The following is a 26,694-nucleotide window of genomic DNA, read 5'->3' on the forward strand; positions in this document are numbered from 1 at the left end:
GCTTCAGGGCGCCGCCGCCGCCGCTGCTGCCGCCACCGCAGGATCTGGCCACCGATTCAAACAGTTTCTCTATCTCTGGAGCACACCTTATGAACCCTTGTTTCCAGAAGTTGTACCTTGGATTCTGCCCCACACCCAACCGGGTCATTAATTATAAAGATAAATATACCCACACCTTACCAATATATGACAAAAGTAAAAAATGTAACATATTCCGTGGTCTCACTCTGATGAGCTCAATGAATGTGATGAGTAGTCCCCATGGATGAGGCCGGTTTACTATTAGCCGTTCCAGCAACACTCTTGTTATTTGCTCCTGAATGATTTCCTGCACATTTTGACAACAAATATTGCATGACAATTTCCAGGGTTAAAACAAAACTTTGAAAAGGTTCATGTTACAATATCAGATTAATTCACCGGTCCCTCAACAACTAACACAGCTTTACCTCGTCTGATTCATGAAACAGATAGAGCATGATGAAGGAAAAGTAATGCGTGTGGTTGTTTGGATAACGAAGCTGGTTAGCAATTGCATTCAGGAAGAGGTAGCGTCCTTCCGCATCAAGTTCAGAGCTTAAATACTTGAATATCTGCAAGGCTGCAACATTTGCATTTGATTGAGCCTGAGATGCACCTGCCTGTAGCTGTTGAATAGCCTGTCTCCAAACAAAAAATTAGACAAGTTAAAAAGCACTAAAATCCACCTTCCCCAAATATATCTTAAGACAATCAAAGTGCATTCCAAATAATATTCAAGCAGTATATAAAGTAATCCTAGGCCGCACCTGCATTCCAACATAGAGAACAAGCGAGTTGATCAATGGTACGTTGTAACGAGTACCAGCTGAACTGGCTTCAGTAATTGGGAGAAGCACCCTCTCCTTCAGTTCATTTAGGAAAGGAGAGTTCAGCGGCCTCATCTGCATTAAAGATCATGCGACCATTTATGTAAGAGGCCTACTTAACAACTCCATACCAAGAACTCTGAAGCACTTACACGGAGAGAGAGGGAGAGAAAGGAAACCATGAAAATACTGATGGAAAGTAAAGATGATTCCTCATAGGCAAGTAAAAAAGAAAATGCTAAACAAAAAGAAAAGGCTTTGCTTTAAGTTGAATTACCATGAGATACTCATCCACGTCATTCTTCATTTGCTTTGCTTTAAGAGCAGCATCGACCTCAGAAAGAATACGGGGAGGATCAACTATCTCAGGCAACAAATCAATCTGCATTCAACACATAAATCAGTCAACAGGAACAAAGAATTGTTTTCACCTTTCAAAATAACACATTAAATCATACTCCATAAGTAATGACCTTTAAGTTTGGAGTAGATGGATCTGGAAGCCTCATGTTTCGTGGAAAAGAACTGAGAATTATATTGCGCATTTGTATGCAACTTGGGGGAATCACATCACAGAAAGTAAAATGATAATCGCAAAGGAACTCTGGGAAGTCATGAAGCAGCACCAGCAACACTCTCAGTGTTCCCTTATACAAAACGTGAACCTACATGATCCAAAAACAATTCCAACATGAAGAATTTAACTTTATCACACCAGTAATGTCCTTGACACCATACTCAAAAGTAACGGGACAGGGAAAAAGCACAAACCGGCCCTCCTAGTTCAGCATTTCTCAAAAATGGCTCAAGAAACTGGAGCAGGTCCACAAGCAGGCGCTGAACATAGGGCCAACCCTTCTGATTGTTTACTGTGAGTAGTTTGGGCATGAAGCTTCTGTGACTGACTAGCTCTAGCCAAGCAAAGCTGAAAAATATAAATAAAATCAAACACCATAAAAACAGAAAGAGAAAAAGAAGTATGACCATATAAGGAAGACCATGTGCTGTGCAAAGTCAAAGAACAATTTCAAGTTTTGGAGGTTTTCCTTTCCAGATTTATTACTAGCTGAAAAAAAAAATACATGTCCTTACCTAAAGGCAGGAACTTTAAAGGGTTGCAATGCGTGAAATGCATTGGCAAAAGCTGTGAGAATCTGCAAATACAAATGAACATTAGTAAATGAAATTAATTGCTACTATTACCAAACAAAACAAAACACACCTGAAAGCTTGAACCATCAGTCGCAGGGTCCAGTGAACAGAAGTCCAGAAGCCAGTTGATGAACAGTCTGAAATAAGGTCTTGGATTAAAAGATGTCTTCTTCTCCTCTGCATTTTTTTGGATATGTCTCACAGTTACAGCCAGAATCTACAAAACAGCAATCACTGTCACCTATGTATATGTTTATCACAAGGTTTAGAAGGTGTTAAACAATTGTCTAAACGAGCAAGTGTATCCATACCTTCGAGAGAAGGAAGAACTTGCCACTAGATTCCTGGTCAGGGAAATTCTGAAAAGAATCGAACAAAAGCTAAGAAAACGAAAGCAAATATTAGCTATTTCAGTTTTTAATTATCCAAATAGCATGCTGCTTTTACCTTCAAGATCGAAAAAACAAGTTTTGCATAAATATCGATCGCTAGGAATGATAGACCCTGGGATTGCTGCGGAGTTTGCAGCACAGCAGAACTAATTACTTCGGAAGATATGCAATGAGCAACAGAAAGGTCCTGAAGAAAAAAACGATAGTCAGTGACAAAATCTTCAAAAACTTTTGGTAGTGCAGATGCTTAAAAGATGAAAGCCTAAATCACCGTAAGTATGCGGAAAAAACTCTCAGTTAGATCATCCCCCTTTAGCAGTCCACTCTGATGCAATTGTATGACATATCGAGTACAAGCAGCATCGTTTGCACCAGGAAGTTCGCATATCTTATACCAATTTTCGAAAAGCAAGGATACCTGCAGCAGCAATACAGAATAACACAAAAAAATGAGTAGCAAACACAGGGGAGATGGAAGAGATGGAAGTACGACAAAATGAAGATACAACCTGAAGATTTCTACATACAGAACATTAAAATAAGAAAAATAAAAAAAAAGGACAATCAATTTCATTAAACAGGCCAACACACGTTCCCTTACCAGCAGACAGTTTAATCAAGGCAACAAAAAAAAAGTTTGCTTCGCACAAACATGTGAATATCTGATATAAGCACTGATGTACAATGTATTGCCCATTTTAAGTACTATGATTAAGTAAAGATGAGATGAACTTACCTGTCCTCGGAAACCATCAGGATCTCGTTCCACAAGTTCCATGATAGTACTCTCATCTCCAGTAGTAGTGGCATTGGCCGTAGTCTGATTCACAATATAAGTGACATTTCAAAATGAGGTTACCATCTGATTACATGAGACATAAGGTTATATCATGATCCCAACCTTCTCATCTTTTGATTGTCTAGCACCGTTCTCAATGCCGATTGCAGCACTTGAGAGACTAGCAGAACTAGCAACTGGGTTTCGTATCATGTCAATCAGATGTTGCAATGATTCTGGAGACCCCGGTTTTGCAGCAAGCTACAAGTATAGCAAAAAAATAATAATTAAAACATCGGCAAATAACTTGTCATATTACCCAAAAGCTAAATCAATCTCACAGGGACTATACAAACTGGAACCCGAAAAAACAAATATGCCTTTGTAGCCCTACTGTAAGCCAGCAATTGGAATTTTTTGAGAGAGATGTTATGGACAGCCAAACAAGGAAAGGATATTGCAACAGCAAAAACGAATAGTGGAGAGATTTAAAAAAACTGAAACCTTTGCCAGTGCATCAACAAGACTATGAAGCTCAGAAATGACACTCGACTCCTCAGAAACCAAGGATTGGAGAAGAGTAATGGCAAAGTCAGTTGCACTCTCTGCATATCAAGCAACAAGTTAACAACAAGCACGAAAACAAAACAAAAACCAAACCAAATTCAACTGATATACAGCGAAATAAACAAGGACATGCCCATCAACATACTGTTTCGCCCCCCATCAAGATGTTTCGCCATGTGGACATTGTACTCTGCCAGGTTAAGTAATTCACTTCGGATAAGACCAACAGTAATATCTTTGTTGAGTTTCCGCTCCTCATCTGAATATAACACCTGTGATGCCCAAGAGAGTGTTACAGTAATTATAAATAGAAATGCCCAAGAGAAAGGGCATACAATTATAGGATAACTCCTGTTTTATAGTATCCTGTAACTCCAATAACAGAGAATATGCTCAAGCTAGTATGCCTGCAGAATAGCATACAAAGAAACAGCCTAAACAGGTTTCATGTAGTGACAAAATGCCTTCAAGCAAACTAACAAAGGCTGCAAACAGTCTAAATTGCAGTCGCCAAAGAGGTGTGCAAGCCTACAACTTAGATACACAGAATAATCTAAAAACGTTTGACAGAACATACCCAGCTTGTGAGCTCCTTGACAACACGTTTGCAGACATCACGGACAGCTGCGAGAATTCCTAGGTTAGCACTGACATGAAGGCTGCTCGTAGCATTCTCATAAAGAGCCTTGAAAGCTTTCTGAGCGACAGCCAAGGCAGCTTCGTCTCTGCTCACACATCGGAGGATGATCTCGGGAACCTCAGAAACTACTGCCTGAAAAATTGATGTGATCAACACTAGTTCAGTATGAATGCAACCAAACAAGATAGGCACCATTTGCTAGAAAAGTAAATACATTCCACAAGACTAAATGCTTTCTCCAATAAAAATTCACAATTTCCTGTTATCATGTGAGATGTACATTAAATAGCCAACAAAAATTCAGCAGCAAGATTTTGCTAGACCTAAATAATATAGTACCTGAATTTCAGAATCTCCAGAGTTACTGGCTACTAAGTCCTCCAACTGAAACAAATTCAAGAAATCAGCTATAAACCGGTGTAGATCAGGTCAAAAGTGATGCTGCGGGAAAATGGATCAATTTTGTAACCTTCTGAGTAACAATCTGGTACTTATCCAGTGCATCTCTCGTGGAAAGCGAAGGCTGTGTAATGCTACTACCAAGTCGCTCCATGGTAGCAGATGAGCTCAAAGTCTGCAAGGATACCCCGGTTTCCTTATATAAATAAGGAGACAAAGACTTAGTAATCAAAAGAATACTTGGCAAGTCAAAAACTTGAAAACATACAACACAATCTCACCTTACTTACTCCATCAGCGGATTCTGTTGGATATGACTCGGAGGATGAAAGGGGTTTAGAATACAGAAGGGTGGCTGCATCACTAGCTGGACCAACTTGAACGCTAGGGACACTGATAAAGTTTAAAGTTCGATATATCAGCTGCAAAGTCTGATCAAAGAAATGAAAAGAGGCTATTGGATTGTCAAAAAAATATTACCTCGGAGGTGCAACTGAACTAGATTCAAACCCCTCCACAGAAATATCCGATGATCGAGAGACCATATCCATACCCACGTTTGCAGCACTAGATGAAATGCCAGAAGATTGTTTTCCGGACAGTGAACCATAACCACCACCAATGCCAACTTCACCAGATGAACTAGGAACAGCAGATAAACCATGTGAACTTTGGGTAGACTGCTTTTGCCACGGAAGCTGAACAAAATCCTGAAATGCAAGAACGCTCATTCAGTGCTACCCCGATCAAAAGAGAAAAAACCAGCAAACTTCTTATAAAAAGAGCAACCTCATAAACCCGCTGCTGAGAAAGGGACAGGTGACCAGGTTTTGGGCGGAGGGATTCAGGTATGACGCTAACAGAATTTTGTGACAACATGTTTGGATCAAAAAATGAGGAACCAACACCATCCCTATGCTTTCTCCTCAACAATAATTGCTGAGCAATGTCACCATCAATAGTTTGTATTGCCTACAGGGGCAACAAGGAGACATCGGTAAAAAACTTGGAAAATTATGGAAACAACTGGTAAACGTAAATCGAACGCAGAGAACTACATGAACTAAATTATAACAAACCAAATTAGACGCCTACAGTCAGGACAGTAACATAGTTATGCTTTTCAAGACAAGAAATGACATTCTGTAAGTACTTTTATGCAGTCAGAATTTAGCTAATTGATTAAACAGGTACACCGGACTGATAAAAAAATCCTGTCCTCCCAGATAGACCAGCCCAAAATGTTTCCAATTCTACGGATAACAGATCTTTCCAGAATGAACTCCAGAGTGTTAAAAAGTGGAATATGATGAAAGAAAGGGACGTACAGAGAGAGAACCATTCATGAGTACTTTTCAACAATAAAACAACTGAAATGAACGATAAAAAGTCTGAGAAAGAGAGCTAAAAGGGTGTAAGAATCGACAAAAACCTTTTCTGTAGCCGCCTGTTCAATGGCAGCACAACCAAGGTCAAGGTTGTCATTAGTGACAAGTTGCACAATTTGTTCTAGAACTTCACTTGTAATATTTACACCCTGAAGCGAACTCAGTAGATGATTCGATATTGAACTGCGCAAGGGTTCCTACAATGCCGCGATAAATGAAAATCAGACGGAAATATCCAGCTGGTTGGTTTGATGTCAGAGACAAAAAGTTAATTGTGTGAACAGAAAACAGATAGACAGCAAAAAGGGGGTGGGCTCTTCTAGCTTTGCACAAATCAGTACCTTGCAGGTCACATGAGCCAAACTCCCAGCTAAACTAGCAACCATCAAATGGGCTGCATTGTATATTCTTGTCTCATCTGGTTCCAATGCATAATCCTGGAAAAGCAGGAAGAAACACTAAAGATTGTGAATCGCCATATCTCTAGACTAGAAACTGACAGAATCCCACATGTCAGATGGGGAAGAAACGATTTGGTCGCACGACACAATTGGGAATTAGCAGAGAACTCAGAGTGACAAAGAGCTCGCTTGAAAAAATCAGGGTTAAGAGGCAAAAACAAAAGGAAATGAGATTGATCAACCTTCAAAACCAGCTCTTTTGTTGTCTGGCATGCAATACAAACACTACGCTGGACAATACCAGACACAATATCCTTGATAGCTCTGTCCATAGCAATGGGCACCGCTCTACGACATAGGAAAGAAGTTAGAAATGGAGAAAAAAGAACATATGCAAAAAAACTTAACAGGGAGCCTGATACAAACCTCTGAAAAGGAAAGTGCAGACCATACGCACTTAACTTCTGATTGATAATAACATGATTTCCAATGTTTGGGATTGCTGCTGAGAGCTGATTGTCGTGACATTCACAATAAGACAAATTTCAGTCAAGTTTGTCCAATTCCTCTCAATAAAGTGTTACTGAAAACAGATACAGCACCTGATTAATAGAAAATGCAGAAGGGGAAGGAGTTGACTGGAACAGTCCTTGGGCTGACGGAAGCTTATCAGATAAGCTTAGCGCAGAGACTTTCTCATCATCCATCGAAGTGCCCGCAGAAATCTGAAGAGGAGCTGGATACTGAAACCAGAATCATGGGGACATTAAAATCTATTATCTTTTGACAACTATAACCAACATTATAGCCCACTAAAAAAGTAACGCAGAAACAAACCTGTGATAATAACTTTGAATGGTTGCCTGTGTTAGGTGAACTTGTAACATCAAGAGCTAGCTCGACCTGGTTGAGTGGAGAAAAGGCTCCAGATTTAGCTTCAGGAAGCATCTGTGGCTGAGATACTTGTGCCACACCGAGATCTTTGCTACTGAAATCAGGATTCCCATCTGTTTCTCTCTTTCTGTCCTTCAATAGAGAAGTCGGTGCTACTTCTTTCATATCAACGCCAAGGTTTTTAAATAACACCTGGAGAACAAAAGAGGGAAAAAAGTATGTCGTTAATCTTACAGGTAGGCCACTGGCCATATTTTCAATTCCTTCTTAAGGCCAGTACCTCTATGTCAAATTTAAGATTCATTTTCAGGTTTGGCATTGAGTAGATCTCAGCAAGAAGCCCAAGAATACCCATAGTCCATGGGTTTGGAGGTTGATATGCAATACTGTTATGGCAGGGCTCCAACACCTGCAGCAACCAATAACTAGAGCTCAGTACTCCAATCATAAAAAGGTTAGCACTAGGGGCCCTCCTACCTTAGAAGTGAATGGAATGACTGCGATCATCAACCCCTTTTCATATGCCTGCGAAGAAGAGGAAACATCAAGTTCAGTGACTCTAAAGTCTGACAAAAGAAAAAAATATTAAAGGAGATAAAAGGGAAAAGGGAAAAGACAGTGAGAATTACCTCAACTATCAAAGATTTTGGGTCTATTTCTCGGGCCAACAAAACATGATTCCTTCCAATGGTCAACTTTCCAAGCCAGCTGCCTAAATTTTTTAGTAAAGATCGCTCTTCTGAACTCGACTTTATGAGATCTGAACTTAAGAGAACCTGAAAGAACATAGAGATAAAAGAAATAACTTTTCCCAACCAAGATACACCCAACAGAGAGGACCATTGAGGTGCAACCGTGCAAAATGTTTACCTTGCAATTCTCATAGGTAGCTTGAACAATCTCCTTGTTCAAGGCCTTCGAATTAACTTTATCCAGAAACTTTAAGTACAAGTCATGAAAATTTGGTTCGATACTCGCTCTATTACACAGGGAGGCAACACAATCAGAAAAGTGTACAAGATAAACTATCATTAATCAAATAAATAGGATGCAGTTATACCTTTTCATGACCATATACTGTGCAAACCAGGGATAATACTGCTGAGGCAATACTTCTGCGAATTCTTTGGCTTTCGATTCCATGTTTGCTGCTGAGATATTATTAATTATAAAAGATATTTTGTCCTGAACCTCTGAAGGTGCAGCCTGGATAAAAAAAGAAAGACATGATTCTTGTCACATCTAACACACTGGATAGACTAAATATAAAACAATGAGCTTGAAAATATACATTAAACATATCTGTTATGCGATGTAACCTGTAACCTTATGCATTTGTTTCAATGATCACCACAGACAAGACCAAAATTATAGTCGTAACTTTTTACTGCTTACCTCTATTGGTTGCTCTCGTTTCTCCGCTGCAGCGACTAGGGTTTCTATGTTCAAGGCAGAACCAAACCCTACAATAGATAACAATGTTGAACATAATTTTCTTCTTCGCAATGGGAAATTAGATACGCTCTACCTACTTAATCTCAAATTCTGCAAAAACATTCCAAAACTCATAATTACTTGTTGAAGTGGCTCCACGAGATGAACGGGCAAAGCCAGCTGAAGTTGATGAAGTAGCTAAACCAGTGACTGGGTTCTGCTAGGATCATTATCAACATGCAATTAGAAATTTTGCCACCGTAGAAGATGGAAAGATGAGGGAAAAGGATGTCACCTTCTGAATGACTGAAACATCTCCTGAAGTAGTCACTGAAGATGGCAGAAGCGGCTTCACATCATTTGATGCCAAGGCAGGCACCTTGTTACGATCATCAACAGATACTTCATTTCTCTGTTGATGATGTATGGAAGAAGTAAGCTGCAATACAGATTGGCCAATTCCAGAACCACTCAACTGCAAAAGAACAAAAATCTTGAGAGACAGCAAGCAGAATCCATCTCATCTTAAGAGAGAAAGGAGCCCATTTGTTTAATGAGAAAACTTCTTAGGAGCTAAAAACTTTGACATAATGGGTAAAGAGCTAAATATAAAACATGACACAGAAAAGATCAAAACTACATCAGCGATCTTCTATTTGCTTGTCGACAAATTAGCTACCAAATCTACCTCCATAAATGCTTAGCAATAAATTGCTTGATCAAAAAACAATCTATACACCATTAATTTATGGAAAAATATCACACCAGTAAGACCAGAATACAGACAGCACAGGCAGACAAGCAAAATATATTATCACATATTATTACCTCGCCATTTCCAGGGAAAGACAATGGGGAAATAGGGTGATTAACTGAGGCATCTGCTTCTGAATGACCAGATGATATCCGTGCAAGGGCTTGTTCAATAACAGCAACTAGCTCCGGATGAGTACCGCGCAGATGAGATATTTGCAAAATATGGTTGCAGTACTGAGGCAACTCAATGAGACGATTCACAAACTGCTCCAGAGCTTTGGTTCCAAATAAAAACATCTGGTAAAGCCAACAGTAAACAACTCATGATATTTCACATTAATATACCAACATTACATAATATAAATCAGACCCAGAATCCATACTTTTGAATCAGCAGGTTTACGCAATGCATCCAGTACTCCACGAAGAGCAATGCCCAGTGTTATAGAAGCTATAAGCTGGTGCTTGATAACCGAACCTAAAATTAAGTCGAGTTAGCCAAAACAGATGAAAGACGATGCTAAAGGAACATCAATACACTTTGAAGCAGTAACCAGAAAGCATGACAATGAAAAAGAGTTTAATTGATGCCCAATAAATAGCCACTAAGTCTGCAGATCGTAGTTCACAATTTCAGAGATCTTTATGAAGCCCGTAGTTAGCATATTCGCATAGAAACAAATGTCAGACCACAAGGCAGTCATATTACAATGAACTCTGCTCAGCACAAGGTTGCCAGCATGACTTATTAAACTCAGGGGAACCTTTGGCTGTGTCAAGAATACAAGCACTCTTTATTTGGCCTATAAAAACTCACCGAAGAGGATAGCTGCTATTTTTAGCTGTCTCTCAGGATACTTGGGGAAAAAACGATATTCTTCAAAAAGATTTCCAATCATGCATTCAAAAATTGCTTTTTCCCTGCCAACCACCAAAAACAGAAAGCAAAATAAAAGACTCATGATGTTCTTTAAGCATGCACGAGGAGCCAGGAAAATGTGAAATCAGAAATAAAATTCCCAAAGAGATACATATATATTTCCTGGCATCTAACCTTTCAACTGGCGAGTCCTTATATCGTGCAAGCATTTGGACCATTGCTTCGACACTCAACTGACCAGAAAACATTTGATGGAAATAAGCATTTGCTTCAGCCTCAACATCATCCCCATCTACATCAGAGGATGGTGAATCCAAAGCCCCACCATTCTGCAGTTCCAAATTACAATCCAAAATTGCCGCATGGACCTTCTCGATTTCTTCAGACAGTTGAGGTGAAGAAATTACATTAGCATGAGCTTTAAGAACCTGCAGGACATGCTCAAACAAGTTACCTCCAGATATTGAGGCCAATAAACACACAGAACAATAACTAAAGTGGGAAAAACTAACCTTCAAAACGGAAGATGTCGCCTCCAGATAAAGATTGAATATAGTACCAGAGGGATGGAAATGTTTGACTGAAAAATCCTTCGATTCACCAAAATGAATGTCCTTGATAAACTTGAGGCACTCCTAAATTATTAAAACATGAATGTGAAAGGTAAGTTATCTACCATTTTCCAATTGATGGTGAAATCATAGTAACAGAAACCTTTGAGCAACAAACAGAATATACCTCAAAGAAAACATTCTTGTACATATATAAACAGCTGGACAACCATTTCTCAATGTCCAAGAAACCTCTCTGTGAAGCAAGGATCGCCAATCTAATGCCACGTGAGAATGGAACTGACTCTAAAACAAATGAGAGAATCTGAAATTTAAAATAAAAAACACAAATGTTTAGAGGATAATTGAAAAACAAAAAGCTTATTCCAAGAAAAACAAAATCTATTGTAAAGAAAGGAACAATAAGTAGACCCACTGAAACTGGAAATTTAAGGATATCTCTTCGGATAACCAAATAATTCCACAATAACACAAAGCAATATTAGTTATATCTTGCATCTACTTACCTTCAGTTCGTGGCAGGTTTCCATTAATCTCATCAAGCCTTCTGATTCAAGATTTTGGGCATCTAAAATCCCCCAAAGTACAAGTTCAGCATTTAGATGCCAAAGATTAAGTATGAAACCACTATCCGGCGTATTCTTTAATATCATGGGAAGAACAGCAGAAGCCACGTCTCGCTGAATAAGATTATAAGCAGTCTGCAATAACAGGAACACTGTTACCTAAGAGCTAATATCACAAAAAAAATATATATATATATATATCTTCTTAGAATAGGCGAGGAGAAATTACTTTGACATGAGCCATTCCAAGAAGCAATGTTCTCGGACAATGTGTAAGAGGATAGTCAAGCAATGAACGAATTAAAGCAGCATGTCCCCTCTCAGCCAGTTGGCATAGCACATCTAACAGGTCAAGAGACAACCAGGCGTGATTGGCAAGTACTAACTGCTGATCATGGCCGTGCCCATTATCAACATATGCCTAAAAGAACAGCTTGTCAGAACATGGACAATATATTAAACAAGAGCATTTTTAATTTAGGCATCCAATAGATCTCACCAGCTTCCTTGCAGAATGCACAAAGGAAAATACTTCTGCCTGTGCAGATATAGCATGCTTAAGAAACGATAACTGCCCTTCCACATTTTTCCAGACAGAACTGCATATGGCATGAAGAGGAAATGGATCCTGCAAGAATCAATTTGACACCCTTAATTTAACAATGGAAGGGAAATTGCTTACTTGAGTAAACATCTTAATTTTAAAACTGAATTCAGCCAGTATGAAAGCACACCTTCCATGCATTTCGAAACACCAACATGAAGAAAGAGAAAGCCTCCATATTAGGGATGTAAAATTCATCATAATCCAGATTCTCTATTACTCGAATCCAGTTTGTGCCAGGAGCCTGCGTTATAAGACAAACATAGGAACAAGAACCTCATAAAACTCAACAATGAAGCAGTGAGGCTACTTCATTACATATCATTTGAAAAAAGAGAGTGAAATATGAATATGCCATTTGAATAAAAAAAAATAGAAAAAATCATTAGCCATCAGTGTGATTAATCAAATAAGTGCCAAGACCATTAGAAGAACTTACGAGCTGTCTGATTGTTTCAATGAGGATCTCTACATTCCACGACCTAAGCTCAGGAAGTTCAGTTGAGGTACAGCAGTCAAGGGCCAAACTAAAAGTTGAAAAGGTGTTATGGTTATCTTCAAGACCAGCATAGCTACGGGCCACTGTTCCAAGGATTCTAGAGATAGTAGCCTCTGTTAAAGGTAAGAAGCGAGACAAGATCTCTTTGCATTGTCCGGCATCAGCAGTGAATCCATATCCTAATTCTTCTATGAGATCACCCACGCTGATCTCCTTTTCAATTTCAGCTAAGACATCATCAAAGTCATTTTCCGCAGTATCATTGAGAAAATCCATGCTCCTACAAGAAAACAGAAAGTAACAGTAGAGAGTCAAACACTATGCCAAACCAAATACATGCAGATCGAAAACAGATTCCACAAGAGAAACTTATATAATCTGAACCTGAAAATATCAGCTCCGGGAACATCTTCTGAAAGGATGGGAGTAAGCACAACGCGGAGTTCATCTCTTGATTGAGCAGAAGACAATATTTGCAAAAAGGAATCCAAATGTTTGGAGAGATCCTCAGATTGACAAATAAACAAAATAATATCATGAATTTGTTGAGTCGACTCCATCTGGACAGGATTGGCACACAGCTTCTCAATCTCAGTGGCACAAAAGTTCCGCCCTATCAAATGAGAGAACAAAGACCGTCGTCCACTTGTTCTGAAAAGAAAAAGCAATTGACCAAACAACCTCAAACTTACCACTTGTTCTTGCATCAGATCTTTCAAGATCAGACAAGGCAAGACCAAAACCAATTTTCTCAGATGTAGACAAGCACAATGCATTTGCCAAATCATCCACAAAATCTTCAGTGACCTCAACATCTTTTAGCGCCTGAGAGAGAGTGGTACCGAAATTTGGCTTCTTCATGGCATGTTTAAAAACAGGTGATACCACTTTCTCGAGCTGCAACCTATTCACCTGGCTTTTCTTAAAGGTCAAGCAGCCTAAGCAGGTCGCCAGAACAGGAACACTAGCCTCAACTCCACGATCAACAAACTGAAACGGTAAACAAAAAGCATAAAAAATTGAACAAGCAAAATAAAAGGAAACCGAAAAAACTAAGACAACATCCATTTCTCATTTTGGTGCTCTATATAACTTCTAATTCATATCAAGGGAAGACGATCTTCACACCAGTAAGGCCGGGGGAGTGTTAGCGAGAACCATGCAGAATCAACCACAGAGATGACTCAAGACCTACAAATGAAGGTTTTCTAATCCCGGAACAAATACACCTAAAACCCGAAAATCTAAAGTCGAAACGAATAAAGTTGTCATTTCATTCAAAACCCACCACAATCGGGAATTCCAAAATTCGGGAGACGCCCATAGACACGCACCCGCGAGTATGCATGTATGTGTGTATAAGCACGGGAATTTATCATCAGAAAAGTACCTCGCGAAGCTCTTGGATGGCGGAGTCAACGTCCGAATCGCTCAAGCTCTCCAGCAAGAAGCGAACATGAGTCGCGATCGAGGACGAAGGCGGCACCATGGCGATCGGAGATCCAAAACCTAGTGAACTTTCGAAAACGGAGATGATGAAAAGGCAGCAGACGATCAAAGTACGAGTGAGAGAGGAGTAGCTAGGGATTTAGACGCTTGGGAGATCTGATTGCGAGAGAGATCGAAAAAGAAAAGATTCGTTCGAAGTTTGCGTTGGGCTTTGTTGTGGTTGCGTGGGCGAGCGTGAGATACGCCACCTGTTTCCCGACCAAGAACGTCGCCGTATCACGGAAGTCGGCCCACTACACTGAACCCAATTTACTATAAATAAACCGCAATTATAATGGGCCCACAAATATCTGAAGCCCATCTTGAAGTAATAAACAAAAATTGAGCCCAATTGGACGGTGACGTCGAGCAAGCTCAACCATTGAAAGTTGAAAGCTCAGAACACCGCAGACATGGCGCTTTCGATTCTATCACCGTCTCGTCCTCTTGAACTCGGACTCCGTCGCTCCACCATCCGCCGAACCAGATGCTTCGTCGTGGCGGAGCAGTCCCAACGAGCCAAGAAGGAGCTACTGGACCTCGTCTCCGACCAAGATCGAGGTCTGAAAACGCAGAAGGACGCCGCGAAACGAGATGCGATCGTGAAGGCGATCGATGCCATGGCCGAAATCGGGCGTGGCACCGTTACCACTGGAGAATCACTGTCCGCCACGTGGCGGATGCTGTGGACGACGGAGAAGGAGCAGCTCTTCATCATAGAGAAAGCCGGTTTGTTCGGAACTCGCGCCGGCGACGTGTTACAGGTGATCGATGTGGAGAAGAGGACGCTGAATAACGTTATCACTTTCCCTCCTGACGGAGTTTTCTTCGTCCGGTCTGATATCGAGATCGCTTCTGAGCAGAGAGTAAATTTCAGGTGTGAATCGCTCTTCAACTATTTTGCCTATTTGCCTGCAACTGAATCTTAGCATATATAAATGTTGCAGCTAAAAGTATAAATATATATATATATATTGTAAAACTGGAATAAGATGGGGAGCATTTTTTTTTATTTGGGGTATGAATTCGCCATTCGGTGACCTTGTCAGATTCACGAGTGCGGTATTGAGGGGAAGGGATTGGGAGATACCGCTGCCACCATTTGGACAAGGCTGGTGAGTTCATTCGATATGGTACTGATCTCTAGTGTTAAAGCCATTGATATAGTTCCAAGCTTCTCTATTATTCCATTTCCTCCTCCTTGGGGTTGTGTTTTTAAAATCACCAGAAGCATATTTGCAATCTGCCTAGTGTGTGCGTACAACAAGTGATGAGTGCTTTTGTTTCTTCAGGTTTGACACCGTTTATATTGACGACGATATCCGAGTCGTAAAGGATACGAGAGGAGACTACCTGATTGTTGACCGAGCTCCTTATAACTGGGAAGAATGAATGACGTGTTTTATGAAGGCCCAATTCCTGGAGCTGGAAAAAATGGCCAAAATGAAGAATTGATTTGTCCCGGAAGCACATCGATGCCTAGTTTGACCACCCACTCTAAAAGCCATTATCACCCACCCACAATACTCTGCAAGTACAATAATGGAAGTGTCAAAGCCAATCTAAAAGAAACGGTGGGTTTGAGTGTAGGATCTCCTTTTGTTGATCTCGCACTTAAGCATGGAGCCTGGCCACCACCAAATGCCTCCTTTCTCTCTCTTTTTCCCCTTCTCATACTGTAAACGGATTAGGTCGTCTATGAAGATAGAGGCGGTTAATTGTATATCTCATTAAATTATTATACACCAGTGATCTTAATAACGCATTACCGGTTGATACTCTCCGACTGTCACAAAGAGTACCCACTTCGATTTTTTTCTTTTTTTTTTTCGGGGTTCATGTCATCTCGAACGGTTCCCTACTTTTTACGATATGTCTCCGGTTCAGCCACATACGGTGTTTAGTACGGAACACAATTAGGCCCGACAAGAAAATGGTAACAATGTCCATTGTGCATTACTGGTTGTGGTGGTGGTGGTGATTATTGCAGTAGTGGAGGATTGTAGGGCGGGGGATGGCCCATGGGCTTTCATTTCTGTGGGCCCAGAAGGACACGTGTCTACATTCACATTTATTTACACGTCAGGAATTCCTGCTAACACAGAGACATGTCACACGAGCTGGTTAACTACGTTTTCATAAATGCACATTTTAAATTCAATTAACTTGCATGTCATGCCAACATATGCTAGCCAGAGAAAAACACCCAATATATTTATTCGTATTGATGAGAAGAAACGGCTGAAACACTAATTAATAACTTGTATAATATAATAAAATCTATATCGAAATTTTGGATGGAAGAAAAAAAAACAATGTTGCCGCGTAACATAGGATGGCATGTGTTTAACATGGCTTACCGAACCGAACCGAACCCGAGACTTTTCGCCTGTCTTCTGCCACGTGGACCACGGCTTTCAAAGTTACGTTCATGTGACCCGGTGCTTATGAAAAAAAAAACTGTGATATCCCTTCACATAATCATTCGATATCACTTTTATCTAAATCGCGTTCGTTGGATCCTTGTTATAATTTTAATTAAAAACAAATATATATATATATATATATATGATCAACTAGTTGAATGTTAGTATAAACTTCATATGTGTCACGTCTACCGCTATAGATAAAACTGATGCATCTATAGTTTGTAGGGATATCAAACGAACCGGCTTACCTCGTTTGATTCAGATCGTTTTGGACTCAATTCGTTAGGATCGTTTTTTAAAGAGTCGGAAAAACCTCGGCTCAGATCGCTCGCTAGTTTTTCGATCTAAACGAGTCAACTCGTTGAGCCACATATATATAATATTTTTTTGTTTATATTTATTCCAAAATTAACAATAAATTAAAATAAATATATAAAAAAATAAATAAAACTTCAATATCATAAACTACATGAAAAAAAGTGTTGATTGAGATTTTAAAAGATTAAACAAATAATCTAGCAAAAGTTCAATAAAAAATAATTTAAATAGATAATAAAACCAAAATATGTTTCTATAATATTTTTCATATTTATACTCTAATTTTCATTAAATATTTTTAATTATCACCACCATAATCATTGAGATACTTATAATATCAAATGAATGATATGAGAAAATAGAGAAATATAAAAATATGTCAGTTTTTTTTATATATTTTTTTTTGTTAAAAAAAAAGTCAGCTCGTCGAGTTGTCTCATTACGGTATGAGTTCAATGAGCTGACTCGTTAGACTCGTTTTTTAATGAGCTGAAAAAATCATGACTCAGATCGCTCGTTTTCTGGTGAGCTACGAGCCGGGTTCGCTTTGACATACCTACAAACTTGAGTAATTCAATCGGTGAAACGGAGATGCAAAACGTCTATCTCGACTCTAGTTCGAACCTCAAGTTTGGGAAGAGGGGTATATTTCAAATCACATGGTTGACTCTTGTTTCGGTCCAAAATACCCAATTACCCACAAAAAATCTGATGCACCTGGAATATTTCGGCCAGACGAAACTAGAGACATGCGCATTAATTTAAAATAAAAAACAATATATAATTAGATTTTATATTATTCATCGTATATGCAGTGCATGAGATTTTTTCTTAAAAAATGGCAATAAAAACATTTTATTCATGACTGGGAATTTCATACTGTAAACCAAAATACGAAGTGAATTTTCTAATTATACGTACTGTTTGTGTAAACGGATGAAAAAAAAATGAGTATACACATGAAATGATTGTTAATTTAGAAAACGTCATGTATAAATAAAGGGATCCATAAAGGACCTGAGAACAGTAGTATCCATATGGATTTATTAAAAAAGAATGTGTTCTTATTTCGTTCTAAATAAAATAAAAACAAATCGAACAAAAAGGACCAAGGATGATTCCCGTGAGGCGTCCACCGTCCGATGGAATATAGATCGTACGGTCAATATAACGTACTGTGAGTTTGTTGCTGCATCCTTTTCAACGGCTGAGATTTTTCAACGCACGAAGCAACCAGGTGATAATCCCTATGCCACTCTCCTAGTCACGATGTTTTATAATTGCATTTAATTCTGGATAGGTGTATATGAAAGCCCGTCGTTGTGCTTTGACCACTCGCTGTAACATTGTCATGTATGCCCCTCTTCATTCGATCTCATACGGTAGGGTTGGAAGCATGCATGCATGCATGCATAACCCCCGGGATTGTCATAGACAACAAATACAGAGATACAGATTTAACTTATAGAAACAATATTCTATATATATATATATATATATGTATATATGTATGTTCGTATAAGGAAGCCAACAATTAGCGAACAAAAACAGCTCCAAGTTTTGAAGGAAATACAGAGATTCGTTTTGATTCTCCACCACAAATATTAAAAGGCCGACAATATCCTCGTAATTAAATCTCATCCACTAGAGCAGTACGAAGTTGACCCTCCATCACAAAACCCACTCTCGACAACGACATACGCGCCTCTTGTTCTCAATTCTACAACTATTATTCAAGTTCTTATTGTAAAGCGTTTTAATATTCTAAGCTGATTATGTTTTTTTTTTTCAGCGGTATTTCACGCGCTCTATGGTTGCGCGTGAGATTACTCCTAACATGGCAAGGGAGGGGTAAAAACGAGGATAAAGACAAATACTGTAGGTATGGATTAAGAAAAAAATAAAGAGGGGGGGCATAAGAGTCATTTGCTAAATTTATGCATACACACATATATATATATATACGCCATACACTAGTATGTGCGTGTGTATATTTGGAGCCTTGGGGCAATAAATATACAGGCCCGTATCCTATGATATAGACTCACACCGAGGATAGCAAGAGAAATACATACGTGTGTCTATATAAATATATAACCCCTCTCTCTCTCTCTCTCTAACTCTCAGAGCGATCAAGAAATGGCGGATTGGGAGAAAGTGTGTTGGATGTGCGGCGATGTCGGCTTCCCAGACAAGCTCTTCCGCTGCAACCACTGCCGCTCCCGTTTCCAGCACTTGTACTCTCTCTCTCTCTCTCTCTCCTCTCTCTCTTCCTCTCTCTCTCTCTCTCTCTCTCTCTCTCTCTCTCTCTCTTTCCATTCAATACATACGTATACGTGTGATCAGATGATTCATCATCCTCTGTTTCTACGTGTTCATATACTTTCTTCAGCAAGAATTGATCATGTTCTATTCGGTGTTTACGCATATATGCTCCGTTATAGTTCAAACACACACACACGCATATGCGAGTGCACGGCGATGACATGGGCGTCATCGTCGTTTCCGCCATGTGTGTAAACACACGCATATATATATATATATATAATTGGACGGTGACGTCGAGCAAGCTCAACCATTGAAAGTTGAAAGCTCAGAAGGTACTGATCAGTTTCAACTTTCTACGAGTTCTAATGATTTTTTTTTTTTTTTAATCTTGCAATGACTGGGGTTATATATGTAGTTTCTATAAGTGATCGTAAACAGATGATATATTTGTTGAACTTAACTAATCAATATTTAATCATTCATGCTACGTTTATGGACTAGTTATTGCAGCAACTACTACAGTGAATCGGCGGAGCCGACGGAAATATGCGACTGGTGCCGCAGAGACGACCGGAGGCCGACCACCGCCTCCAGGAACGGCGGCTGTTCCAAGAAGTCATCCATGTCGGGCAACCAGGAGAACAGCTTCACGAACCGGTCGGAATACTCCTCCGGCGACAGGATCAAACAAAACAACCGACAGGAAACTCTGGCGAAAGGCGGGGGCAGCGGTGGAGGAGCACCATCTCCCCGGGCAGCTACGCGAAGGTACAAGCTCCTTAAGGATGTTATGTGTTAGTCCCCAAGTCAAGATCCCCCGTTGCTTGGAAAGCAAGAAAAATGATGGCTAACTTGCGTTTGAGACTCTCTCCAACCCTAAACCAAAACTATCCTTCTTATTGTTTCTTAAAAAAAATATATATTTTCTTTTATTTTTCTCTCTTTAATTGTGTGTGAGTGTGGTGTGTGACTTGGAGGTAACATATATAATCAGCAAGTTGTTAGTTTGCAAATTTGGTAATTAATAGAGAGAGTTTAACTAGGAGTCTCTCTCTCCACATGCTCGATTATTAATATTGGATTATATATGTGTATATAGGCGACGTAAACCCTCAAACTAAAAATCGAATTCGAGCAAGAAAACCTATTGACGTTATGATAGAGAGTTTCTGGAGAATGTGTGGTAAGGCACGTCCCAAGTGTTACTGTTTTTTTCCGGTTTTATTCTGTCCACTGTTACATTATGTTTTTGCATTTGTCGTACAACTAAATACGCTTATACATCTCGTGTGTGTGTGTTTTGTCATGTCAAAACGCACATGTTCAGGTGTATGGTGTTCGTCGAGAACGGTTCAATTGCTACATGTGAAGTATTATTGCATTGTTTGTTATTGTTTAAATGGTTGAATACCAATCCATCTACATTCACTGGAATATTTACCACAGTGTGACAAACATCGCGGAATTCAGTTTAATACTTTTACCCAATGCGATAGATTGTTGTTATATATATATATATATATATATATATATATAATAGAAAAGAATCGTTGTTATAAGATAGAAACTAATAGAAAAAAGTACAACATGGTAACTAAAGGCAAAATAGAAAAGGAAGTTGTTATATGTCTGATATAAAAAAATTAATTAAAATATAAAATAACAAAAATCATAAACTCATAAAAACATTGTTTTGGTCTTAAATCTTGCGTTAATGGATGACAAGTGGATTTGTAGGAGAATACGAAACGAGGATTGCCATTTCATGCCCCCTTCCGATGATTGATACGATCTTATTTTTTTTTAAAAAAACCCAACCAATAAAAGTGAATAATTGGGTTGGGCCACAAGAAACTCAAGATTTAAAAGGCCCATCCAGACAATCGAATGCTTGACCCAATCAACAACTTCCATGCCTTGCCAGTTTACGATTTTAATCAAAATATAAGTGCTCCCGGTTACGCATCGGTGCACCGTACGACCATTCGAACCTACTTTATATATATATATATATATATATATATAATGGCAATAGAAATCACACACTGTAAAAAGGAGGAGAAAGTGGTCCGACAACGAAAGTTTCGGAATCAACCGGTCCCCTCCCTCACGCTATTTTGATCGCGTTTGCTTGGGGCATACTCAATTCATTTTTTTTAGGTGTTTCATTAAAAGGAACAGTGCATATTCTCCCAGACGAGAACACGTGTCAGACACCCGCTTTTGTAAAGGAAACCATTGGACTGATAATAGGCGTCAAGTGTGTGTATATATATATAATCGGTAATACACATACACTAATGTGGAGAGTTAGTTATAACCAAAACGGAAAGACGAAGACATAACGATGGAGAGCCCACTCGCCATCGTTCGAAGATTACCATCTTATGATTCAGTTAATCTACGAAGACAAGGTGTTTGTCATGTAATAATTACCCGTGTGTTGATGTATTATTTTGGTGTCAGTTTTAAAACTGGCAAAAAGAAGGGTCAGATGCTGACAACATGTACACTGAAAAATCGTGGTCAAGAACTGCCCTTTTTCACAGTTTAATGTATAGACCAGATGCTATTTGTCAAGTTCCACTATCCATCTCTCTGTTTTAATGTGTGTGTGTGTAACAATAACACGTTAGTGCCCCATGGGAAGTTCATACATTAGTTGAGCTCGAGTTGGATGAGGCGTATCATACGCTCCAATCTCCTACCCCATATTTTAATTTCGGATGATCGAAACAGAGACAGATAATATTACATATATATATATGTATATGTATATGTATATGTATATGTATATTCTTCATCCCCACAAAAAGGACGATTATGATGGTAATGATCACGTGCGGTGCAGGTGAAACTTTGCAGACCCCGAACCACCTTGCGAATCAAAACGCGGGACCCGCATTTCCATGTATCCAATGGTAGAAACACGCGTGTCAACTAAAAGGTAAGCGCCAGTTGAGCTGTTGCAGTCAGCATGGGGTCCACGTTGACGAGTCCCACCAGCTGGGGTACTACGACGACGCCGTATCAGTTTCGCCTGTTCCCTTTATTCGAACAGAACCCCCTCGGCCCTCCCCCCCCACCCGAACCTTGCACATGCACATGTAATGTACGCGATAACACACTCGTTATTGTTGTGCTGAGTTTGTATTACCATACGTATTATTCATGAGATTTATAACACGTGCATACGCATTTTTTTTCTTCTTTCCAAATGATTGATGTTAGCTATTTTATACTATTGCACACAAAGTGTACCATACCTGGTATAAAAAAAAATGATTTAATGATATATAGAGATAATTATATGAGGCTGCAGATACACAAGGAGAGAAGGAGAACGATATTAGACACCCACAGATGAGCGTACAAAAGTTTGTGCAAGTACCTAAAGTACATATGGATAAAAATATCATTCAATTAACCGTTTAATGTACAGGTACTTGCTCCAAATACAAGAAGACAGCTAAGTACGCGGGCGAGTGATAGACGTGAATCTCCCAAAGCCAAAGGGTTCCCTCTCCATGAACATGACTGCCTAATTAGCATTTCAAGTTTCTAACTACAGTATTATATAAAGTAAAACCAGTATAATAAAAAAAAAAAAACAAAGGATTCGGCAATGATAAAGAACGATGGTTCAATGATAAAGAAAAATACTTTGATCAAATGTATCAGAATTTGGAAAAGTGGGAAGACAACGCGGGTCGTTTGAGAAGCTTCAAAACGAGAGACAATCGGATCCAACTCGACACTGGACAGCCAAATTTCCAGGAAAATCATGTGTGTGTGTGTGTATATATATAATTGGGATTGTTTTTAGTTTTGGGGAGGGGGAGCACGTGGCCGCCATCGATCAGTCACTATCCGATACGTGTAAATTTCTGTTTCCTGCGTTTTTATGGGGAAATTCCAACACCAACAGACAAAAACAGTCAATAATTCATTTCCCAAAGTGAATAAACGATGAACGAAGCACCACCCATGCTCCGATACACTGCCCCGTCTTTTGCTCCACACACACACACGAACATGAGCGAGCGAGCAAGCCCCACGCCCCTACTCGTTGATTAATAAATTAAAACGCGACTAATTAGTTTAAACAAACAAGAAAAAAAAAAAAGAACATCGCAAAGGCGTGGAAACATTAAAACACAACACGAAGAGACATCAATCATTCATGACAACACTAGCAATCGCTACTATATATATATATATATATATATATATATATATGTGGCTGGCTAGCTACTAGTTGATGAGATAAAGAAAGCGATGGGAATTCGATCGTTTCTTATTAGGTTGAGCCTATCGATGAAACTCAGTCTTCAGCCACTTGAGAAGAACATGGAATTAGAGGAGGAGGAGGAAGCGGTGGCTTGGTACTGCCTTTGACGGAAACAATCCAATGATATGGTGGGGGGTGACAGTGGTACCGTCTGAGATGACGAACTCTGTGTTCCCGAGTCGTTTGAAGATCCTGCTCATCACAATTGCCAGTTTTAACTTTGTTAATTTACTCAATATTTGCATTAAATTAATCACAAAACGTGTTTGTTAGTATGTTTACGTGGAGTGGCATTAATCTCCGGAGGCGGCTTCGGGCTCTCGTGGGCCTGGTTTGATTTACGGCGGCGGCGGTTATGATCGGCAAGCCGCTTACGGCAGCTCCGTTTACCGTTGTCGAATTCCGACAGCAGATGAAACCTGTTAGATTGTTGTTGTTGTTTATAATACGAGTTTCCGTAAATGTTGTAGATAACGTGTACGGACAGTGTCAATGATTGAAACATGCGAGGGCAATTCGGTCATTTAAGAATAAATGGGAACCTGCTGCACTGCTGGCAGAAGCGCTGGGTGAGGCCGGCGGTAAGGACGGTGGAAGCCTTGGAGTGGAAGTCGCAGACTTTGTGGCGGCGGTGATAGTGCTTAGCCTGGCTGAGATCGGCGTTGCATCCCTCCGCCTGACACCGCGGGGTGTTGCTAAGACAGCTCTCCCCGGGCCTAGACGACCGCCGGTACAACCTGCTCACAAAGTCATCGTCGGCGGCGGAGAAGTACGTCCTTCCCCCCAGGTTGAGTCCTATCCTGCTGGTCGTCATGTCCACCATGTATGGCCCCGTCCCTCTGTCGTGATCGGCCACTTGATACAGTCCCGTCCCCGGCTGCCCGTAGGAGGCTGGGGGGTCGTACATGGCGTGGTGGAACTGGTTGGCGGCGGGGTATAGGAATTGCTGGTTGTTGATGAGCGGGGGAGGCGGGGGAGAGAGCATGGAGTGGTGGGTGGGGTCGAACATGGGGATGGGTCGGGTGGAGTCGGGATGGTGGGCGTCGTCGTCGTCGTCGTCTGGCGCTGAGAAGACCATAGCGGAGGGGTTGCCCCAGTCGTACTCGAGCATCATTAGTGGGGGGTTTTGGAAGATCCCGATGAAGATACTCTCGAACGAGGAGGGGCTAATAAAGGGTGAGTAAAGGGGACATGTCGGTGCGGAATAGGTTATGGGAGGTTTAAATGGTGGGAAAGGATGCCCTCCCCTATTCCTCTCTTGGCACTCTACTCTCCTTCCCCTTCCTTTTTTTCTCTCTTTAAGACGGTGTACAAGTCGACAGAGAGTGTAAGGCTTGTATGTGGTCGTGGAGTGATGCTTTACGCCTCTTTCTTCTCATTAATTAATTTCAATTTAGTTTTGTATAAAAAAAAACTTTTTCCTGGTTTAAATTCTTTTGTATTCAATCATGTTTCGGTCGCTTTTTTAATTGCCAGTGTTAAACAGGAATTATGGTGATGGGTTTGCTTGTTACGATTCGTTTATAATGACGTTTTTGTGTGGAAGGCTGTATATATGCATGTACGCGCGCGCGCGTGTGGATTTTGGAAGTGACTTTCCCATCTAAGGATATGATTCACGGGGTATGAAAAGGTTGTCAATCATAATGTAACTTACATGTTTTGTTGTTTTTATACAAATTTTGAAATCTCTTTACTATACATTAAATTCATATAACCATAATTCAACTATTATTTCTACGTTTTTTCTAAATTATAACTAAACTTTTTTTTTTATAACAACACGATAGATTCTAACGGGGAAAGTTATTTCATATTTTCACTTTCATCTCTAAAACCCAAAAAATCAAATGACAAAGTTGAATTTTTTTTTTTTCGGACGTAAAAAATAAATCCGATTTGTACATCATATGAAAAAGCTTATCTATAATGTTTAAATGACAAAGTTTATTTCGACCATCTGATTTTTTTTACTAATATAGCTGGGTAATCTTGATTGTTTGATTCAGCTTATATTCGAGATCATATTATTTTTAATTCGATGTGATAAAAAAGATTAAAATTTTAAAATGTAGAAAACGGATAAAAGGGCATTTTTACGGAATGAAAATGAAAAAAAAAAAGCGTGGAATTGTGTGGTTAACGTGTAACGATGCGTAAAAGGCGTTGGTTATTCTCATTGAATGTTATGGGTCCCGCACTCTGCCGTTTCTTCATTTATTTTGAATCCTCATCATTTTCTCTTCAATTTCCCATGTTTTTTTTTTCTTGTTAAATATCATTGTGTTTATATATTAATATTTTTAATTCATAACAAACAATGGATTTAAGTTTATACATTAAAGATATAACCTATGAACCGTTTGGTTGTGCGCAGATAATATAAGCCATTATTTTTAAAATTATGTGCGTTAAACATAGGTAATACATTTTTTTTTTGGTTAAAGGACACAGGTAATACATGTTTAACGCGGGCCCGATAATTGATACATTAAGATTCATAGGACGGACCCTGTGGATGAATATATCCATAAATATCCCACACAAGCCACTGACAATTTCACTGTTATAAATTTATGTTTAGGGTCGTGCAAAAAAATAAAATTAATAAAGTTTATGAGTTAGGGTATATGGTGAGGTGACGCAGCATTTTTCTCCCCTGGATGTAGCATTTAATCGTCATCATGCATTATAAAGTGAACAATGTGTTGTGTAAATATCTTCGGTAACAAGAGTCGCGATGCACAGAAGTCGGACATGGCCATCGCCATGGCCAAACTTTCCATGCGTTGACGTGACATCCGAAATATTTGTTGCACATTAACAACACTCCTCTAGTCTCTTGGGTTGGGCTGCCCCGTTCATATGATTTTTAGCATATAAATACCTTTTTTTACGCCTAGTAATCATTAAATTCGGCAATTGTTAGGGGATGGTTGGATCGTAAGAAACCAAAAAATAAAATAAAATAAAAGAAACTCTGACACAGACTTGATAAGGAACAGGCAAATACATCAAATACTGTATACATACAAATATGGTTGCATATGCTGTTGGGTTTTAGATAGACAGGATGGCATTTAAGAAAATAAACCGGAAAGGGAGGGTGGATTTCTGAGAGGGGGGGGGG

At 39.5% G+C, this 26,694-nt stretch overlaps 4 protein-coding genes across 6 annotated transcripts in view; 2 read left to right on the top strand and 2 right to left on the bottom strand.

Annotated features, from left to right (window-relative positions):
- The window catches only part of LOC104814077 (CCR4-NOT transcription complex subunit 1), a 14,824-nt gene extending 386 nt beyond the window's left edge, over positions 1 to 14,438 (bottom strand). The window contains exons 1-50 of one of the 2 annotated variants that reach the window (XM_010541929.1): positions 14,161 to 14,438; positions 13,463 to 13,760; positions 13,155 to 13,383; positions 12,711 to 13,050; positions 12,402 to 12,515; positions 12,167 to 12,295; positions 11,897 to 12,088; positions 11,608 to 11,802; positions 11,268 to 11,405; positions 11,042 to 11,164; positions 10,704 to 10,957; positions 10,467 to 10,570; positions 10,033 to 10,127; positions 9,722 to 9,946; positions 9,189 to 9,368; positions 9,035 to 9,110; positions 8,855 to 8,922; positions 8,520 to 8,665; positions 8,330 to 8,438; positions 8,089 to 8,235; positions 7,937 to 7,984; positions 7,740 to 7,868; positions 7,403 to 7,651; positions 7,168 to 7,308; positions 6,992 to 7,077; positions 6,808 to 6,913; positions 6,506 to 6,601; positions 6,209 to 6,361; positions 5,566 to 5,748; positions 5,257 to 5,486; positions 5,058 to 5,169; positions 4,847 to 4,972; positions 4,717 to 4,761; positions 4,315 to 4,509; positions 3,871 to 4,009; positions 3,675 to 3,775; positions 3,294 to 3,431; positions 3,129 to 3,212; positions 2,664 to 2,810; positions 2,448 to 2,579; positions 2,312 to 2,359; positions 2,071 to 2,217; positions 1,941 to 2,002; positions 1,620 to 1,773; positions 1,322 to 1,513; positions 1,126 to 1,230; positions 789 to 923; positions 450 to 659; positions 227 to 328; positions 15 to 124 (exon numbers count right to left, since the gene is read on the bottom strand). In XM_010541929.1, the coding sequence (XP_010540231.1) occupies positions 15 to 124; positions 227 to 328; positions 450 to 659; positions 789 to 923; positions 1,126 to 1,230; positions 1,322 to 1,513; positions 1,620 to 1,773; positions 1,941 to 2,002; positions 2,071 to 2,217; positions 2,312 to 2,359; positions 2,448 to 2,579; positions 2,664 to 2,810; positions 3,129 to 3,212; positions 3,294 to 3,431; positions 3,675 to 3,775; positions 3,871 to 4,009; positions 4,315 to 4,509; positions 4,717 to 4,761; positions 4,847 to 4,972; positions 5,058 to 5,169; positions 5,257 to 5,486; positions 5,566 to 5,748; positions 6,209 to 6,361; positions 6,506 to 6,601; positions 6,808 to 6,913; positions 6,992 to 7,077; positions 7,168 to 7,308; positions 7,403 to 7,651; positions 7,740 to 7,868; positions 7,937 to 7,984; positions 8,089 to 8,235; positions 8,330 to 8,438; positions 8,520 to 8,665; positions 8,855 to 8,922; positions 9,035 to 9,110; positions 9,189 to 9,368; positions 9,722 to 9,946; positions 10,033 to 10,127; positions 10,467 to 10,570; positions 10,704 to 10,957; positions 11,042 to 11,164; positions 11,268 to 11,405; positions 11,608 to 11,802; positions 11,897 to 12,088; positions 12,167 to 12,295; positions 12,402 to 12,515; positions 12,711 to 13,050; positions 13,155 to 13,383; positions 13,463 to 13,760; positions 14,161 to 14,259 (7,166 nt within the window). In that variant the 5' untranslated portion in view covers positions 14,260 to 14,438. Of the gene's footprint in view, positions 1 to 7; positions 125 to 226; positions 329 to 449; positions 660 to 788; positions 924 to 1,125; positions 1,231 to 1,321; positions 1,514 to 1,619; positions 1,774 to 1,940; positions 2,003 to 2,070; positions 2,218 to 2,311; positions 2,360 to 2,447; positions 2,580 to 2,663; positions 2,811 to 3,128; positions 3,213 to 3,293; positions 3,432 to 3,674; positions 3,776 to 3,870; positions 4,010 to 4,314; positions 4,510 to 4,716; positions 4,762 to 4,846; positions 4,973 to 5,057; positions 5,170 to 5,256; positions 5,487 to 5,565; positions 5,749 to 6,208; positions 6,362 to 6,505; positions 6,602 to 6,807; positions 6,914 to 6,991; positions 7,078 to 7,167; positions 7,309 to 7,402; positions 7,652 to 7,739; positions 7,869 to 7,936; positions 7,985 to 8,088; positions 8,236 to 8,329; positions 8,439 to 8,519; positions 8,666 to 8,854; positions 8,923 to 9,034; positions 9,111 to 9,188; positions 9,369 to 9,721; positions 9,947 to 10,032; positions 10,128 to 10,466; positions 10,571 to 10,703; positions 10,958 to 11,041; positions 11,165 to 11,267; positions 11,406 to 11,607; positions 11,803 to 11,896; positions 12,089 to 12,166; positions 12,296 to 12,401; positions 12,516 to 12,710; positions 13,051 to 13,154; positions 13,384 to 13,462; positions 13,761 to 14,160 lie in introns of both variants that reach the window. The other variant, XM_019202579.1, reaches the window with a different exon arrangement.
- A 151-nt stretch (positions 14,439 to 14,589) lies between these two features.
- On the top strand, positions 14,590 to 16,039 carry LOC104814078 (probable plastid-lipid-associated protein 11). Its single transcript, XM_010541934.2, has 3 exons — positions 14,590 to 15,135; positions 15,308 to 15,373; positions 15,551 to 16,039. Exons 1-3 carry the CDS (start codon positions 14,672 to 14,674, stop codon positions 15,648 to 15,650), a joined length of 630 nt encoding a protein of 209 aa, XP_010540236.1. The 5' UTR covers positions 14,590 to 14,671; the 3' UTR covers positions 15,651 to 16,039.
- Positions 16,040 to 19,011: 2,972 nt separating this feature from the next.
- LOC104814079 lies at positions 19,012 to 20,205 on the top strand. Of its 2 annotated transcripts, none has more exons than XM_010541936.2 (2): positions 19,012 to 19,242; positions 19,784 to 20,205. In XM_010541936.2, the coding sequence occupies exons 1-2, from the start codon at positions 19,145 to 19,147 to the stop codon at positions 20,070 to 20,072; spliced, it is 387 nt and encodes a 128-aa protein (XP_010540238.1). In that variant the 5' UTR covers positions 19,012 to 19,144; the 3' UTR covers positions 20,073 to 20,205. The 2 variants fall into 2 exon arrangements, with proteins under 2 accessions (XP_010540238.1, XP_010540237.1); XM_010541935.2 differs by having other exon boundaries at positions 19,019 to 19,242; positions 19,775 to 20,205.
- Positions 20,206 to 23,200: 2,995 nt separating this feature from the next.
- LOC104814080 (squamosa promoter-binding-like protein 8) lies at positions 23,201 to 24,880 on the bottom strand. Its single transcript, XM_010541937.2, has 3 exons — positions 24,107 to 24,880; positions 23,847 to 23,983; positions 23,201 to 23,756 (listed from the first exon to the last, which is right to left on the bottom strand). Exons 1-3 carry the CDS (start codon positions 24,676 to 24,678, stop codon positions 23,605 to 23,607), a joined length of 861 nt encoding a protein of 286 aa, XP_010540239.1. The 5' UTR covers positions 24,679 to 24,880; the 3' UTR covers positions 23,201 to 23,604.
- Positions 24,881 to 26,694: the final 1,814 nt, after the last annotated feature.

This window comes from Tarenaya hassleriana, unplaced genomic scaffold (genome assembly GCF_000463585.1).
Source record: "Tarenaya hassleriana unplaced genomic scaffold, ASM46358v1 Cleome202, whole genome shotgun sequence".
In the NCBI taxonomy this organism is placed as follows: domain Eukaryota; kingdom Viridiplantae; phylum Streptophyta; class Magnoliopsida; order Brassicales; family Cleomaceae; genus Tarenaya; species Tarenaya hassleriana.

Coding starts and splice junctions, on each gene's coding strand:
- LOC104814078 (XM_010541934.2), top strand. CDS start 14,672: ATGGCGCTTTCGATTCTATCACCGTCTCGTCCTCTTGAACTCGGACTC. Junction 15,136..15,307: donor GAGCAGAGAGTAAATTTCAG/GTGTGAATCGCT, acceptor TGACCTTGTCAG/ATTCACGAGTGCGGTATTGA. Junction 15,374..15,550: donor CCACCATTTGGACAAGGCTG/GTGAGTTCATTC, acceptor TTGTTTCTTCAG/GTTTGACACCGTTTATATTG.
- LOC104814079 (XM_010541935.2), top strand. CDS start 19,145: ATGGCGGATTGGGAGAAAGTGTGTTGGATGTGCGGCGATGTCGGCTTC. Junction 19,243..19,774: donor CGCTCCCGTTTCCAGCACTT/GTACTCTCTCTC, acceptor TTTATGGACTAG/TTATTGCAGCAACTACTACA.
- LOC104814080 (XM_010541937.2), bottom strand. CDS start 24,678: ATGATGCTCGAGTACGACTGGGGCAACCCCTCCGCTATGGTCTTCTCA. Junction 23,984..24,106: donor TTCTGCCAGCAGTGCAGCAG/GTTCCCATTTAT, acceptor ACAATCTAACAG/GTTTCATCTGCTGTCGGAAT. Junction 23,757..23,846: donor GGAGATTAATGCCACTCCAC/GTAAACATACTA, acceptor TGTGATGAGCAG/GATCTTCAAACGACTCGGGA.